The sequence below is a fragment of the Mesocricetus auratus genome, unplaced genomic scaffold (assembly GCF_017639785.1).
Source record: "Mesocricetus auratus isolate SY011 unplaced genomic scaffold, BCM_Maur_2.0 Super-Scaffold_100009, whole genome shotgun sequence".
Taxonomy (NCBI): domain Eukaryota; kingdom Metazoa; phylum Chordata; class Mammalia; order Rodentia; family Cricetidae; genus Mesocricetus; species Mesocricetus auratus.
In genome coordinates, this window is record NW_024429193.1 from 21227037 (window position 1) to 21242868 (window position 15832).

At 43.3% G+C, this 15832-nt stretch overlaps 1 protein-coding gene across 3 annotated transcripts in view; it reads right to left on the bottom strand.

The window, feature by feature from the left end:
* Window positions 1-15832, bottom strand: part of Dnajb14 (DnaJ heat shock protein family (Hsp40) member B14) — a 45606-nt gene that overhangs the window by 16505 nt on the left and 13269 nt on the right. For 2 of the 3 annotated variants that reach the window (XR_002385250.2, XM_005081965.4), the window contains exons 2-3: window positions 13348-13519; window positions 6930-7075 (exon numbers count right to left, since the gene is read on the bottom strand). Coding sequence is in view for 2 of the 3 variants with exons in the window: in XM_005081965.4 (XP_005082022.1) it covers window positions 6930-7075; window positions 13348-13519 (318 nt within the window). In the remaining variant the exon portion in view is untranslated. The remainder of the gene's footprint in view (window positions 1-6929; window positions 7076-13347; window positions 13520-15832) is intronic. The other variant, XM_005081966.4, reaches the window with a different exon arrangement.

The following is a 15832-nucleotide window of genomic DNA, read 5'->3' on the forward strand; positions in this document are numbered from 1 at the left end:
TTTGGGAAGTCTCCAAACTTTCATTACCAGCACTGTCAGCCCCATCTTCCTCCCCACCCTCAGAACCGCCGCTCCAGACGTGAGCATTAGATCTCTGTTACAGCCATGGTCTCTGAGGCCGTGTCTTCAGACCTCTATTACAGCCTTGTTTAAAGTGCCCACTTTTCTGTTGTCTAGTTCCTCTGGTCTTTACTCATTCTGCCTTTTCTTCCATTCATTCCTTAGCAGGTATTCCAGACCTTTACTTCTGGTAATGAATTTCCACTTTGTTCAGATTCTGTATTCCCTTTCCGATCTTCTTTGCCATTAGCTCACTTAGGTTCATTCTTCAGAACATCTGCATCATAGCTACAGTAACATCTTTACCACGGAGCTCTGCTGACACCAGGTGAGGGAGTGGGGAGCTCCTCACCAATGCTGACAAGACATGGGGTTTCCAGACTCATATAGGAAGGACTATAGCGGTCTCCTGGCTAGAAAGAGAATGGGTGCCTCAGTGTTGTTCTCTGTGTGGTTTTACTGACACTATGTCACTAAAGCTTTGATACTTCCAGATGTCATCTGTAATTCCCCTGGTGATGGTAAATCTAAACTACCATCATGAATAGACCATAAACTGCCCAGGCAATGCATTGGGTAGTAGGTACTGAGGGTAGGAGGGGGAGCCCAATGGAGGAAGTATGCCATGTGAGTCATGCTGTTGGAGCGGTATCTTTTTCTGGCTTCCTTCCTGTATCTCTTTTCTTTGCTTTCTATCTACCAGTCTGTGAATAGCCTTGGCATGGTATGGCATGCCATATGCTTTCTCTTCATGATAGACAAGACACTTCTTAAACCATCCATATACCCAAATAAATCTCACCTCCCTTAAGTTATGTGCATCACGTATTTGGTCAAGCTGGTGTGAAAGTAACTAATATGCCACCCCAGTAGGGAGGAGAATGCTGTTCATCTCTAGGGAAGCAGGGGTTTGACCCCCACATAATGCCACTGACACTCCGGAAGGGCAGGAAAGGTAAAAGGGACTATGGACGTGAATGAAAACTGAAGCTTTTCCTGCAGCTGGAGAGATGGTTCAGCCATGACGAACACTGGTTCTTACTGAGGACCTGGGTTCAGTTCCCAGCACCCACATGGTGGCTCACAACCATCTGAAAGTCCAGCTCCAGGGGATCTGATGAGGACATCAGGCACATACGTGGTACACACACATACATGAAGGCAAGCACACATAATAAACAAATAGTTTTAAAAAAGGAAGAAAGGAAGAAAGGAAGGAAGGAAGGGAGGGAGGGAGGGAGGGAGGGAGGGAGGGAGGGAGGGAGGGAGGGAGGGAGAAAGGTGAAGTTCCCAATGCTTCCTCCGCCACTGTCCCGTCAGGGCGGGGAGTCTAGTATGGGTCACTATGAAGTCAATTTCTTCTGTAGTATTTGAGCACTATGGAACTACTTTTTTTCTTCTATATTTCTTGATATTTTGGGGTTGCCAAGCCTCTATCACTGAAATTTGGAATATGTAAGGACAGATCTACCAGACACTCAAGTGTCCCCTGCCACACTGCTCCCTAGTCCTGAGAACTGTGTTCATAGATCTCACCGCCTGTTGGTTTTCCTGTGTCCACTTGACCTGTTCATTGCGTGATGTTCAAGTTTTTCATCTGCCTGGTATGAGGAATAAGAACAAAGCTATAGATTCTATCCAAAAGGCCACTGGTGTTTAAACTACTCTGCCTCATTCTCACATCTAAGCCTTTACCCTCCCTCTCTTCTCTACCCATAAAAATCAAACATCTCAAAAAAAAACAGTTCTCACTTAAGATATGAATGATTGTCCAATGACTCATACTAATGTTTCATTTTTCATCTTTTCTCTTTTATGGCACAGGACTGAATTACTCATGAATGCTAGCTAGGTGCTGAACACTTAGCTAGACGAATACCCAGCTCTTTAAAAAATAAAGGGGTGGGGGACTCTCAATAAGTTACCGAAGCTGTCTTGAATGTATTCTGCATTCTGCCATTCCTGCAAGCCTTGAACTTGTGACCCTCCTGTCTTAGTCCTCAAGTGCCTGTGATCACAGTTTTCACACACAGGCCCAGCATTACCTGTCTTTTTTACTTTTCCTCAGCCATCCTTTTCTGTCTGGGTATTTAATTACAGTGAGTCTCCTGGGAGACATGGAATAAGTCATTTTGTCATTTATGAAACAAGGGTGACACTAGCCCCACGACTACTTCACTGTGTGAGGGAAGATATGGTTAAGACCGGCCCCATGTAATCCAGGCTGGCCTGTATGTATCTGACCTCAAACTCCTGATCCTCCTGCCTCTTTCACCCAAGTGCTGACAATACAGATGTGTGCCATGAAGTATGGTCTCATGGGAATTTTAATGAACATTAAATGAAAACAAAAAGGAAAAACGGGAAATGAAAAACCACAATATGCTTGTCAGATCTCAGGCTTTACTATGCTGTGACTGCTGTGTGTGAAACACATCTCCTTTTATGAGTTACAAATTCTGTGAGGATGAGGGGATCTCAAATCCCTCATTTAAGTTAAGAAAAAGCCCCAAAGGTAGGAATTAACTTCTTTGTTCTGAGAGACTTGCTCTTGAGTCTACAATGTTAATATTAAACTACCAAACCTAGCACTAGCCATAGCATGTGATCTACAGTTATTTATGAAACAAACAGCTAATGCCCCCCTGCTATGACATTGTATATACTGACATTGTAACTGTCTGACATACCTCGGTCTTGGATGACAATCTGTACTAGTACTCTTGGGTTTTTCTTTGTTTTGCTGTGTTGTGTTTTGCTTGTTTTGTGGGATGGTAGATAATAAACTAAAGGCCTTGTGAATGGGAGGCAAGCATCACTGAGCTACACCCCACTGAAGTCCAGGCATGCTTTAGTGGTGTGTATGCCAGAGAGAACAGAGGAAATCCATGCCACTGGAGTAATGTGCAACACATGGTAAGGTATGCTGTGAAAGTCATTCTGCATATCAAATATTTCTCTGCTTTGGTAAACTGAGCAAATTTCATGGAAAGACAAAATAGCTTCATCTAGTCTACTGCTGTTAGGAGCATTTGTCTTACAAAAACACAAATTTAGCGTTTGACCTAACTTCCTAATCTAATTATTTTTATTTTTCTATTCATGAACAAAATAAAGTGCAAATGATTTCCACTTTCTATAAAACAATGTTTCAGTTTCCATATAAAAGACAAGTTAGAGGCTAATGCAATGGCTCAGCAGGTAAGGGCACACGCCACAATTCCCAGACAAGCGTGGTGCAAATTGTCCTCTGACATCCACACACTAGTGTGCTCACACCTGAACATGTGTGCAGGCACGTGTGTGTGCAAACACACACAAATAAATAAAACGTTTTTTTTTAAGTAGAAAATACAAAACATTGCCTCTGTTCAGGGAGAAATGGGTTGATATCTTCAAACAAAGACTGGTTAACAGTACAATCAGACATTCAGGAAGCCTGCCATGTCTGTGACAAAACTTACTACAAGACAGCTAACTACATTTACTCACTGAAAATCTGTGGGTTACAGTTTGGAGTTTCTGTCCAGTTTCTCCTGGATGAAAACTCATTCCTGAACTCCCAATTCTGATCCCTTGGGGACCAGTAAAATGGCTGTGTGAGCCTCGCCCTAGAGATCATCATCTCCCAGCATGCTGATCAGTATTATTTTTCCTTTATAAAGCAGAGCATTAAACCACGACTATGCAACACTCAACCTTTACAGCCATCTTTGTGAGACCCCACTGAGTGCATGGCTGACTTTGTCTGGGACATTTGTGCTGTTTGCTGCTTCAAAGGGGCAACAGCAACTATTGCAATACAAGCACCTATATTCTTAGTGTTTTTATAAGACCAATAATATTCGCATGACCTTGGGCTTTTTTTTGTGTGTGTGGTAATATAGACCTTGTGCACAGTAGGCCAACATTCTACCATGCAGTTAGAGACAGCCTAACATTCTTTCTTTCTTTCTTTTTTGTTTTGTTTTGTTTTTTTTGTTTTTCTAGATAGAGTTTCTCTGTATTGCTGTCCTGGAACTCTCTCTGTAGACCAGGCTGGCCTCGATCTCACAGAGATCTGCCTGCCTCTGCCTCCCAAGTGCTGGGATTAAAGGTGTGCCTAACATTCTTTTCTGTTGGTTTTCGAGTTACTTTTATTTTATGTGTGTGTTTGCCTGCATGCATCCATGTCCCTTGTGCGCTACTGGTGCCTACAGAAGCCAGAAGAGGGCATCAGGTACCATAGGACTGATGTTACAGCCATCATATGGGTTCTAGGACTTGAACCTAGGACTCTGGAAGAGCAGCCAGTGCTCTTAACCGCTAAGCCATTTCTCCAGGTTGTTTGCTTATTATTCTTTCTTTATGTTTGGTTTTTCGAGACAGGGTTTCTTTGTGTAGTCCTGGTTGTCCTGGAACTCACAGAGATCCGCCTGCCTCTGCGCCACCACCCCCACCCCAGCCCCAGTGCTGGGATTAAAGGCGTGCGTCATCACCGCCCAGTTTGTTTATTATTTTTTGACATAGTTTCTCCTGTAGCTCTCACTGACCTTGAACTCACTATGTAGCCAGGGAGACCTTGAGTTCCTGTACCTGCTTCACCTGCTTCTACCTCCCACGTGCTGGGATTACAGGTATGCACAAACACATGTGGTGCCAAGTCTAACATTCTAACTACTGTTTACTCTGACGTGTATGAGTATTTTGCCTGAATGCTTGTACCACATGAGTGCAGTGCCTGTGGAGACCAAAAGAGGGCGTCAGATCCCCTAGAACTGGAGTTAATAGACAGTAATTCAACCTGGGTCCTCTGGAAGAACATCAGGGACTTTTAACCACAGCGCCATCTCTCCAGTCCAGGGAGAAGTACTGACAACACCAGGAGATCACAAACATTTGGATCACTAATATATTCTAAGCATTTAGAAACAAGAGACTCATCGTTTTATTGTTTGTCCTGACACTTTTATACACTTACAGAATGCATTCTAAGTGACGACACTCCCAGCTTCTCCTGTACTCCTCCCCTAGAAATTCTGCACTGTCTTCCTTGTGTGTGAGCTTCTGGGTTTAACCAGGGCCACCTGTGTGATCATCGGGGTGACACTAACCATCTGTCTGGTGGGCTCATGAGACAATGAAAAGAGTTTAAATTAAACTGCTTAAACTCATAATGCTGAGCTGTTCAAATACAGTTTCCCATAATTCCTTTTCTTAGCTTTTTATTTTTTGTGTATGTGTGCGTGCGTGTACCTACATGTGTGCAGGTAACAGGATGGCCTGTGGGAATCAATTCTCTCCTCCCATCACCTGGGTCCAGACCAACTCAGGTCGCCGGGCTTGGCTGCAAGCGCCTTTACCTGCTGAGCCGTCCTGCTCGCCCCAGGCTTCCAATACTTTCCACACAACTCTGTTAGGTTACGAAAAGGCCGCTTTACTTTTCCATAAGCACAACTTTGGCAGTGCTTTCATTGGACTATATCACTAATTCCCAGATGTATTTTCCTTGGCAACTCCCTTCAACAAATAAGACTGTTCTGTAAACAACATCTTCCCTCCCCTATCTACCTCTCTCCAGCTACTACGGGAAAACAAAAACAATGTTACAGTGCATAGCCCTGTTGGCCGGGAACTTGCTGTGCAGAGCAGGCTGGCCTCAAACTGTGATCCTCCCACCTCAGCCTCCTGAAAGCTGGGGTTATAGGCATGCTCCATAATGCCTGGATGGTGAACAATTTTATGAGGGACCAAACAAGTCTTCTTTTTTGAAACATTTAAAATGTAAGTATCTCCTTCATTCCACTATAAGACCTCAGCATGCTACTGAAAACAAACACTGGCTCTAAGAATATCAAATTCACAAGATTCAACAGTCACGAGGTTACACGTTTCACTGTGGATAACACATTAATCTCTGCAATGAAACTATAACAAAGCTTGAAATTATTGCTATTGCTCTTTAATTTAATAATAAGCCCAAGGCACAGGAGTCCTGCTGCCAGCAGCCCTATCTTTGAGAGAGGAGCCTCCCTGGAAAGACAAAAGTTCAAGGAAGCATGTGCAGACACGGGGAGGAAGAGCGATGGAGAGAAGAGACAGTCATGTCTCTTTTATTACAACATACGAGATAGGACATTGGGAAATCAGTTGTCCATTATTCATACTTTATGTAATACTTAACTAAACTCATCAAAACTTAAAGGAATATTGGGGAGCGAAATAAAAAAATACAGACAAGAGATAGGAAATCAACCTGAAGAAGCAAAAGGAATCATATTACTAGAAATGCACACAAGGAAGGGAGAATTGTGCTGTGCCTGGCTGTGCCTGTGACCTCAGTACTCAGAGGCAAAGCAGGAAGACTATTAAGTTCAAGGCCAGCCTGAGTTGCACAGCAAGACCCAGGTTCATAAGCCCCAGCTCAGCAGCCAAATGCTTGCCTACTATGTACATGGCCCTGAGTTTGAACTCCAGCATCATAAAACCTGACCAGGTGTCACAGAAAGATAAAAACACTACCATCATTCCTAGAATCGTCTGTCTAGGAAATCCTGGCTCCAGACTATATCCAGGAAAAACTTCTTAAAACTGTCACTTTCAGTTGACTTGAAGTCAGATGTCAATGCCGGAGGAAGTGAATGCAAACTATCAATCGACCTCCTCACTAAAGTAGAAGGTACGCATGCTCTAAGAAAAGTTACTTAGAATTGCGGACAGCAGCCACACTGCATTTGCTTGGCTCAGTAATAGAAGCTAGTACTACAGTTCTGAAGGAGCTTCAGACAGTCCTCACACTGGCCTCTAAATGCACCAGCAGAAAGGCAGACTTGCACGTTCCGAAACCCTACAAAGTGCGTTCTAAAGAGAAGCTTTATAAGTTACTTTACTTTTGAAAGCATCCGTGGCTCCAGGGGCGTGGTTTTTGTCTGGATGAAACTTCAAAGCAAGCTTCCTATAAGCTTTTTTCAAATCTTCATCACCAGCATCTTTTGTAACTCCAAGAACTTCATAGTAATTTTTACACTTGTTTATGCTGCGAACAAGAAAGGTGTGACATAAATTTCAAGCAAGAGCACAATGTCACTATTAGAATGGTACAAGGAATTTCTGTGGATGTGGTGATCTAGCCAGGCTGTTTGCTCCGTTCTCTTAAGTACACAGACAATTTCTCCACCCACAAGACTGTCCACATGACGGTTTGTCAAAGTTACAGGGAAGTACAGCCCACTGTGATTACAAACAAAGGGCAGTACACTCACTGCAGCTTACGAGGAAGAAAGTCTTCAAAAGTGTGTCAGAAGTAAGGAGTAAACATTGTAAGAACTGTTAGTGCACAGTGCAGATCTAGCCAAGGCTAAAAGCAGGGCTACGGTCTACCCAGGAGCTGTGGTGCTCTCCCGTGAGAAGCCAAGACAAGCTAACTCCACATCACTACCACTGAGATTTACCTGAGTTACTCTAAAATATCAGGGGTCCTGTGCTAATAAAACATTCAAAAGTCATAATGGAGATTAAAGAACACTAGTTATAGCCCATTTCCATCAGTGCATTCCTAGAGACTACTTAACAGTCCATTCATTCTTTAGGTCTTCACCAAGGTTTGCACACTGAAGTCTGGAGTACTGAAAGCATACCAGGAAACACCGAAGGGATTAGAGAACACTGAGAACTCTAGGGTGGCAATACCCTACAACCAAATTGCCTGACACCCGAAAAGCCAAGGTAGGTGTAAGGGCCGGGAGTGGAGCCTGTGGCCAGGAGCACACCGCATGCACGGGTGAGGTTGGGAGTGGGGCTCCGTCTCCAGCAGATGTGCATTTCTTTGTACAACATTTTCTAACTTGAGCTATGTTCCATGTTCCATGTTCCATGACAAGAGGTAAGCTACCTGGGAGAGCTGGTCACCAGGGGCAAAACTGGGAAAAAATGGGGTAGGAAGGGGAAAGGGGGGCAGAGCCCAAGAGGAAAAAAAAAAAAAAACACAGACCAATTCAAAAGGAGCTGAGGCGGGTTTCACATCACAGTGTTTGGTACTCTCGCTTTCTAATGAAATCATCCATGATGCATTGTGCCCACGGAGAAGAAACAGAAAGGACGATTACAGAAATTCCAGTTTTTTGGAGATGCCAGTGCTAGGGGATGGTCACCAAGGACAGCAGCAGCTGTGGCATGGAGCTGGCCTCAGTCTAGGAGACTCCCTGCATGTGTTGTCGCAAGCTCATTGGAGCCCACAAGACTGAGTCCCAGAAGCCTGACACTGAACTTCACAGTGTGGGAGGGGCTTCAGTGTGGGAGGGGCTTCAGTGTGGGAGGCTTCACAGTGTGGGAGGGGCTTCACGGTGTGGGAGGGGCTTCACGGTGTGGGAGGGGCTTTACAGTGTGCAAGGGGCTTCCGGTGTGGGAGGGACTTCACAGTGTGGGAGGGACTTCACAGTGCAGGAGGGCCTTCACAGTGTGGGAGGGACTTGGGTTTTGCTTTGATCTGATTTCGACTGTGCCCTGATTCTTTCCTCTTGGAGTAGGAAAAGTACTGGATTTATTTATTTGTTTGTTTGTTTGTTTATTTTTACAAGCGCCCACGGTTGACACAATTTGAACTTTGGTATTGGGAAGGTGTAGCGGTAAAAGGCGGAGCTGCAGAGCACCTACTGTGTGCAGTCCATGGGGACTACAGGTGAAGAACTTGGGAGGCAGAGGCCGGTGGCTCTTTGTGAGGTCGAGGCCAGTCTGGTCTACAGAGTGAGTGCCAGGACAGGCTCCAAAGCAATACAGAGAAACCCTGTCTGGAAAAACCAAAAAAACAAACAAAAAGAAGAGTTGCCTTGGTCATGGTGTCTCTTCACAGCAAAAGGACAATCACTAAGACTCCTTTCTCAAATCACAGCCCTTCTCATTAGCTATGTTATTTTTCTCAGATCAAATACTGACTACAGAAACTTAGAAAGAACGGGGTTTATTCTGACTCACACTGGGGAAGTCCGTTACAGCAGGGAGGGAAGATGTGGAGCCTGAGCACACTGAAGTGCAGTCACCACACAGAGAGCAATGCTCACTGTGCTCGGCCTTCTCCTCCATATGCAGTGCAGCCCACGGAAGGTGCTGCCCATCCAGAGAAGATCTGCCCACCCCAATCAACCTACTATAGAAAATCCCTCACAATGTGTTCAGATGCATCTGTCTCCAGGGTGATTCTAGGTCCTGTCAAGTTGCCAGTTGAAACAAGCATTTGCCATGTATTTAGTTTGTTCTTTTCTGAAAGATTCAAACCTTCTGCATCCTTAACAAATAAGACAAACTTTGAAAATGAAGTTTCAAAGGATAGATCATTTACACACATGTGCAGTCTCCCCCTGTGCTGTCTCAGAACTCTGCCAGCAAGACCACCAACAGATACACACCACCCACTCCCAAAGCCTGGGTCAGAGGCACAAACCAAAGCAAATTTCCTTTCTGAACAATTTTAAAAGGCAGGGGGTTCCCATCACCTATTTGTGAAGAGAACATTGCATAATGAGGCCCACAAGAACTGTCTGGTCCTCTGTTTGTATCTCCTTTTGGTGGGTTGGAAGTACAGAGGCAGGAAAGGAAAGCCATTTTTTCAACCCCCTCTCTCTTTTTAAATGTGTTATAGATGTTCATTTAAATTGATTCCAGTGGCTGGGGATATAGCTCAGTTGGTAGAGTGATTGCCTAACATGCATAAAAACCTGGGTTCAATCTCCAGCATAGCATAAACTGGGTGTGCTGGCAAAAACGTATGACCCCAGCATTCAGGAAGTAGAGACAAATCAGAAAATCAAGGTTATCTTCAGCTGCACAGAGTTCTAGACCAGCCTGAGCTATGTGAAACCTTGTCTCAAATAAATAAATAGACTCCAAATTTAACTTGTGCTTAGGGAAACACTTCTGGGTCAAGGCATCATTCCTTTGATGTGCCTAACAACTGTAATTTATCTTCTTCCTCTAATTTAAAGTCTGAATTATAACAAGACTGTGGTCTTCCTCCTGTGATCCCAGCACTCTACCGAGAGGCTGAAGCAGAATGAACATGAGTTCAAGATCAGTCTAGGTTATGTAGGAAGAGCTAGTCTAAAAAACAAACAAACAAATGGGCAGAGGAAGACAGGTGAGAACGAACAGTAAATCAAATCTGAAACTCCAGTTTCTGCAATTCAAACGAGACAGAGCTTTAGAGAAGCAGCCACAGACACTGACTGCAACTGCCTGCTAGATTCCACGCTGCCCTTACATGTTTAGATACAAAACCATCTTTTTACAATGATGTATTAAAACTTCAAATAAAAGTCATTTTCCTCAATTCTTAAGACCCATTTCAACTCAAAGACACAGAGCCTAGGGGCACAGACTGCTCCCTTGCTTAGTTACACAACTTTCTTCAGTCTTACTGTAAGTTTGCACTTATGCAATGGGCGCAGTATCATTGCATGGCTTCTCCCCATTGAGCCAAACTGTTACTGAGCAACTTGTTTGCATAATCATCCTCTCTATCAAGGCAGTGTACTTTCCTGAGGAAAATCCCTTGTGTATAAATAAAGCAAAACACAAAATGACAAGCTCAAGTTCTGCTCTCTGATCTGCTGCCTCACTAGGACCACACTTATGAAGTCTACTATGAATATATACACACTTTGCAACTAGGCAACTTACATACAAGGGACTGACTAGGACCACACTTATGATGTCTACTATGATTATATATACACTTTGCAACTAGGCAACTTACATACAAGGGACTGACTAGGACCACACTTATGAAGTCTACTATGAATATATATACACTTTGCAACTAGGCAACTTACATACAAGGGACTGACTAGGACCACACTTATGATGTCTACTATGAATATATACACACTTTGCAACTAGGCAACTTACATACAAGGGACTGACTAGGACCACACTTATGAAGTCTACTATGAATATATATACACTTTGCAACTAGGCAACTTACATACAAGGGACTGACTGAAATATTTCAAATAACTTAGGGATTTCACTTAAAAGACTGTTTCATAATTGGTCCCAGAAGGGGATTTTATATATACAATTTATATTATATAGATAGATATAATTTCTATTATATAGAATTAAAAGATACAGCAGAGTTATTGGCTTAGAGACTCAATCTGTAATGCAGGAAGTAATGTTTCTAAAGTAATTCGTCTATCCATAAAAAAGAACTATGATCGCAAGCATGGCTGAACCTTCAGTCAATGCTAAATCTGCATTCATTCCATTCCATGTGCAAAGAAACCCACACTTTATTAGTCTCCTCAAGATTCAACCTCATCAATAGCCGGGTGGTGGTGGCGCACGCCTTTAATCCAGCACTCGGGAGGCAGAGGCAGGTGGATCTCTGTGAGTTGAGGCCAGCCCGGTCTACAGAATGAGTTCCAGGACAGCCTCCAAAACAATACAGAGAAACCCTGTCTTGAAAAACCAAAAAAGAAAAAAAAAATTACAACCATAGTTTTGTTTGTTGGTGACATTCCCAAGCAAACCACTGATTCTATTTGGGAGTGTGTGCCACAAAAATCACATACAATACAATGTAATCAGAAAATTCATGGAGGAGCTGAAGAGATGTCTTAGTGGTTAAGAGTACTTGCTGCTCCTCCACAGAATACCCAGGTTTGGTTCCAAGCACCCACTGTTGAACAGGCCAGTACAGATGCTTGAATGCTAACACCTACAACCTCTGTAACTCCAGTTCAGTACAGATGCTTGAATGCTAACACCTACAACCTCTGTAACTCCAGTTCAGTACAGATGCTTGAATACTAACACCTACAACCTCTGTAACTCCAGTTCCAGGGGATCAGCCACTCTTTTCTGGCCTCCACAGGCACCAGGCATGTATGTAATGTACATATACACATACAAGTAAAGCACTCGAACATATAAAACAAAAGTAAATAAATCGGAAAAGAAAGGAAGAGGATTGATGGAGTGTTCTCCCAGTGTAATATGAGGCCTACAGGAAAATACGATTGTTTAGGATGCAGTTCTCAGCACACTTATAGCTTGTCCTCCAAAGATGCCGGGAAGCACGCTTTCTCTCACGTATTCAGTTACATTTGCTAAGGCGCGCCACATGGAAGCGGTCAGCGGCTCACACCTTTGGAGTGTTCGCTACCATTCACACCTGTCAAAAGTCCTCTTTCACGGCTTTAGTGACTGGGGAAGACATTTTCCTTGTTGTGAATTCAGACACAATGATACAGTCAAGCTTTAGAATTCACATATAAAGGGAAAAAATAAGATACGTATACATCGCCGGGCGTTGGTGGTGCACACCTTTAATCCCAGCATTCAGGAGGCAGAGGCAGGCAGATCTCTGTGAGTTCGAGGCCGGGCTGGACCGACAGCCTCCAAAACAATACAGAGAAACCCTGTCTCATAAAACCAAAAAAAAAAAAAAAAAAAAAAAAAAAAGATACGAATACATCAATATTAGATTCGAGACACAGTCATTTTCCTTATTAGATAAAAATCTGAGTCTCAAAGTATGTATCACACAAATTATGTTGAGAAAGACAAAGTGGAAAGGATGAGAACGGAGGCATCTAAAGGACGAGGAACAAGACCTACGCTGCTGCCTTAGCCATGCTTTCTTACGTTACTTCCCAAGGCCGTAGGACCCGCTCTCCCTGAGAACTCGGGTTGGTCATCTTCCCGCTGTAAACCCCGCTGCCCAGAAGAGCAGCTGCAGCGACAGCGCACACTTTCCTTAACTTCCGACAGGAAATAAAACAATCTATTCTGACGTATTTCATGCCTCAGGCCTAGCCCTTTCTTCTTTATAACATTAGTAATGCTGTATTTCTAAAACCAAGGCTCTCGCTGCTCAGCTCCGCCCAACTCTGCTGTGAATGGAGAGGCTCCGGAGGCAGAGAGAGTCACTTGAGGGACAACCAGAAGGGGCACTGTGGTGTCTGCCATAACTCCCAGTTTTCCTCTTATGAAACTCTCCCATTTTCAACTGCATATTACAACAAAGCAGTTCATTCTTTCACTATTACAGGCCAAACCATACATAGAAACAACGCTGAGATCATTATTTTACAGTTGTGGCTTGTTGTTGATTTAGGAGAACGGAACCTTCCAGAGAGTTATCTCCTAACAGGCTGATCTCACAAGGAAAATGAAACACGGGACATGAGGTAGCAACTCCATTTCCCTCCTGCTAAACTGTGCTCCAAACACCTTCCTTAGGCATTATAACACCAGTTAGGTTCTATGGAATCAACACTCGTGGGATGACGAGATCACATTGACTCCTACCTGAGAACTCCGTCTACTTGGTCCTTGGTGTAGACTTTTCCACCTTCGCCCCTACCCGGGGTGCTGTCCTTTGTGCAGGTGGGCTTGTTCTGGTCACCACTCCCTGCGGGTTTTCGGCAATGTGTGCTATTTCCAGCAGTGCTTCCATTTTTCATAATTATTTCCAATAATGCTGTGGAAAGACAGACAAAGGGAACTGTACCTTCTTGCGTCAGGATACAGATACAGGACTACACAAGAAAATTAAGCAAACAAACTGCAATGCTGTCTTCTAAAAAGATTTAACATGGCCTCCCCCTCCTTAACTTTCTTGGGTGGAGGAGGGTATATTATTCTGTTTTTCCTTTTGTTTAGACAGGATCTTGCTATGCTTTTGAACTGACCTAGAATTATGTGGCCCATGCTGGTTTGAACTCTCAATTCTGCCAAGTTTCCCAGTGCTGAGGTTACAGGCACAAGCTATCAACCAATTCATGCTCCATAATATTTCTTTAAATAAGAAACATCCTGTTAAGGCGTGATGGCACACGCCTTTAATCCCAGAATTGGGGCACAGAGGCAGGCAGATATCTGTGAGCTCCAGGCCATCCAGAGCTCACAAAACAAACAGTAAACGTTGTGATTCTTTTAGTACAAAACTGTCTATAGAACATTAACTGTCATTTAGAAATCACTATCATCTAATTGTTATGGCATGCTAATCACACAGTAAAACTGCAGAACACCCTCCAAAAGATATTTCAAAGTAGTTAATGAGACTATTTAAAAAAATAAAGGCAAGCAGATCTCTGAGTTTGAGGCCAGCCTGGTCTACAGAGTGAGTTCCAGGACAGCCAGAGATATACAGAGAAACCCTGTCTGGAAAAAAAAAAAAAAAGAAGAAGCAGAAATTAGATTTGCTTATTTTTCAGCAGCAACAAGAGGAACCAAAGGACACTGAGATACGATTTTTTTAATACGATCTTTAAAGTAGAAAGAACAATTGTCAACTTGAGTTGAGCAGTAATATTCTTTCACATACACAAAATAAAAACATTTTAAAGAGGCTGGAGAGATAGCATGCAACTAGGAGTGCTCACTGCTCTTGCAGGGACCCGGACTCAGCTCCCCACACCCACATCAGGTGGTTCACAGCCACTAACACTCTAGTTCCAGAGAGTCTAACACCTTCTGGAACCAGCACACATTTTTTGAAAACTGCATCACTCAAAGAATACTGTAATGTTTACATGTCAGACAGAATGAAATTGTGTCCATATGGGCAGAAATTACATTTTTATAATTGATTCATCCTTTAAAGGTGAGCACAGCTATTCCTAGATTGTAGTTCAAGTGACACTAGTTTTTTGATAGAGCTCAAGTGATTCGAACGAAGTATTGGTACAGAAAGAAGTAACTGTGATCTCTAGAGTAATCAGTGTGTGCCACAAAGACTTAGCAAGTCAGCAGGTGAAGAAAGGGCACTGCTCTGTAGGAACAGTCAAACTGCAACTCAGAAACCACTTATCGAGGCTGGGCAGTAGTGGCACACACCTTTAATCCAGCACTCAGGAGGGAGAGGCAGGAGGATCTTTGACTTTGAGGCCAGTCTGGTCTACAGGGTGAGTTCCAGGACAGCCTCCAAAGCTACAGAGGAACCCTATTTCAAAAAACAAAGAAAACAACAACAACAAAAAGAAATCACTTATCCAGATCACAGGTGACAAAATACACCAAAAAAGTGAGGATGGCTCAGAAGACGGAAATACTGCCACGTGAGCCTGACCACCTGAGTTCAAATCCCAGAACCCACAGGAAGGTGAGAGGAGACAGGCTTTGTGCACATGCACGCGCACACACATGCATGCACACATACACACACAGGAAGAATATGAAATAAGGGATAAAAATTCATTCAAGATGATGGGAGTGGCTGAGGGCAGCACAGGCCTATAATGCTGGCACTCAGAAAGCAGGGTCAGAGTCAGGAAAATCAGCACTTGCTCAAGGCCAGCCTGGTCTACACAATGAGTTCTGGGCCAGCCCAAGCTAACAGTGAGAACATACCTAAAAAAAACACTAAGTCAGCTAAGTTGGGCATGAGGGCACACCTGTAACACCAGTGCTTGGGAAGCTGCAGTAGGAGGGACTCAAGTTTAAGGCCAACCTGGGCTATACCACCCTGTCATTTAAAAAAGGCCAAGCTAAAAGAAACAGAGTTACTTAAAGCAACAGATAGTCCCACATAGAGAAATAAAACATATAAAGATTGAAAATTTCAAGATTTGAAAAAAAAATTGGAGGAAAGTAGCAGATACTAAAGATGAAGAAAAGTCAACACATGGAAAATAGATATCCTGAAAACAAAACAAAACATACAGCAATTAGATGACTTCTGACATATAAACAAAAAACATCTAAATGACATAATAAAATACCAGAAATCTTAAGAGTAAATGACATCTGAGATATACTCAAGTAAAATTAGCTGGGTACCCACACAAAA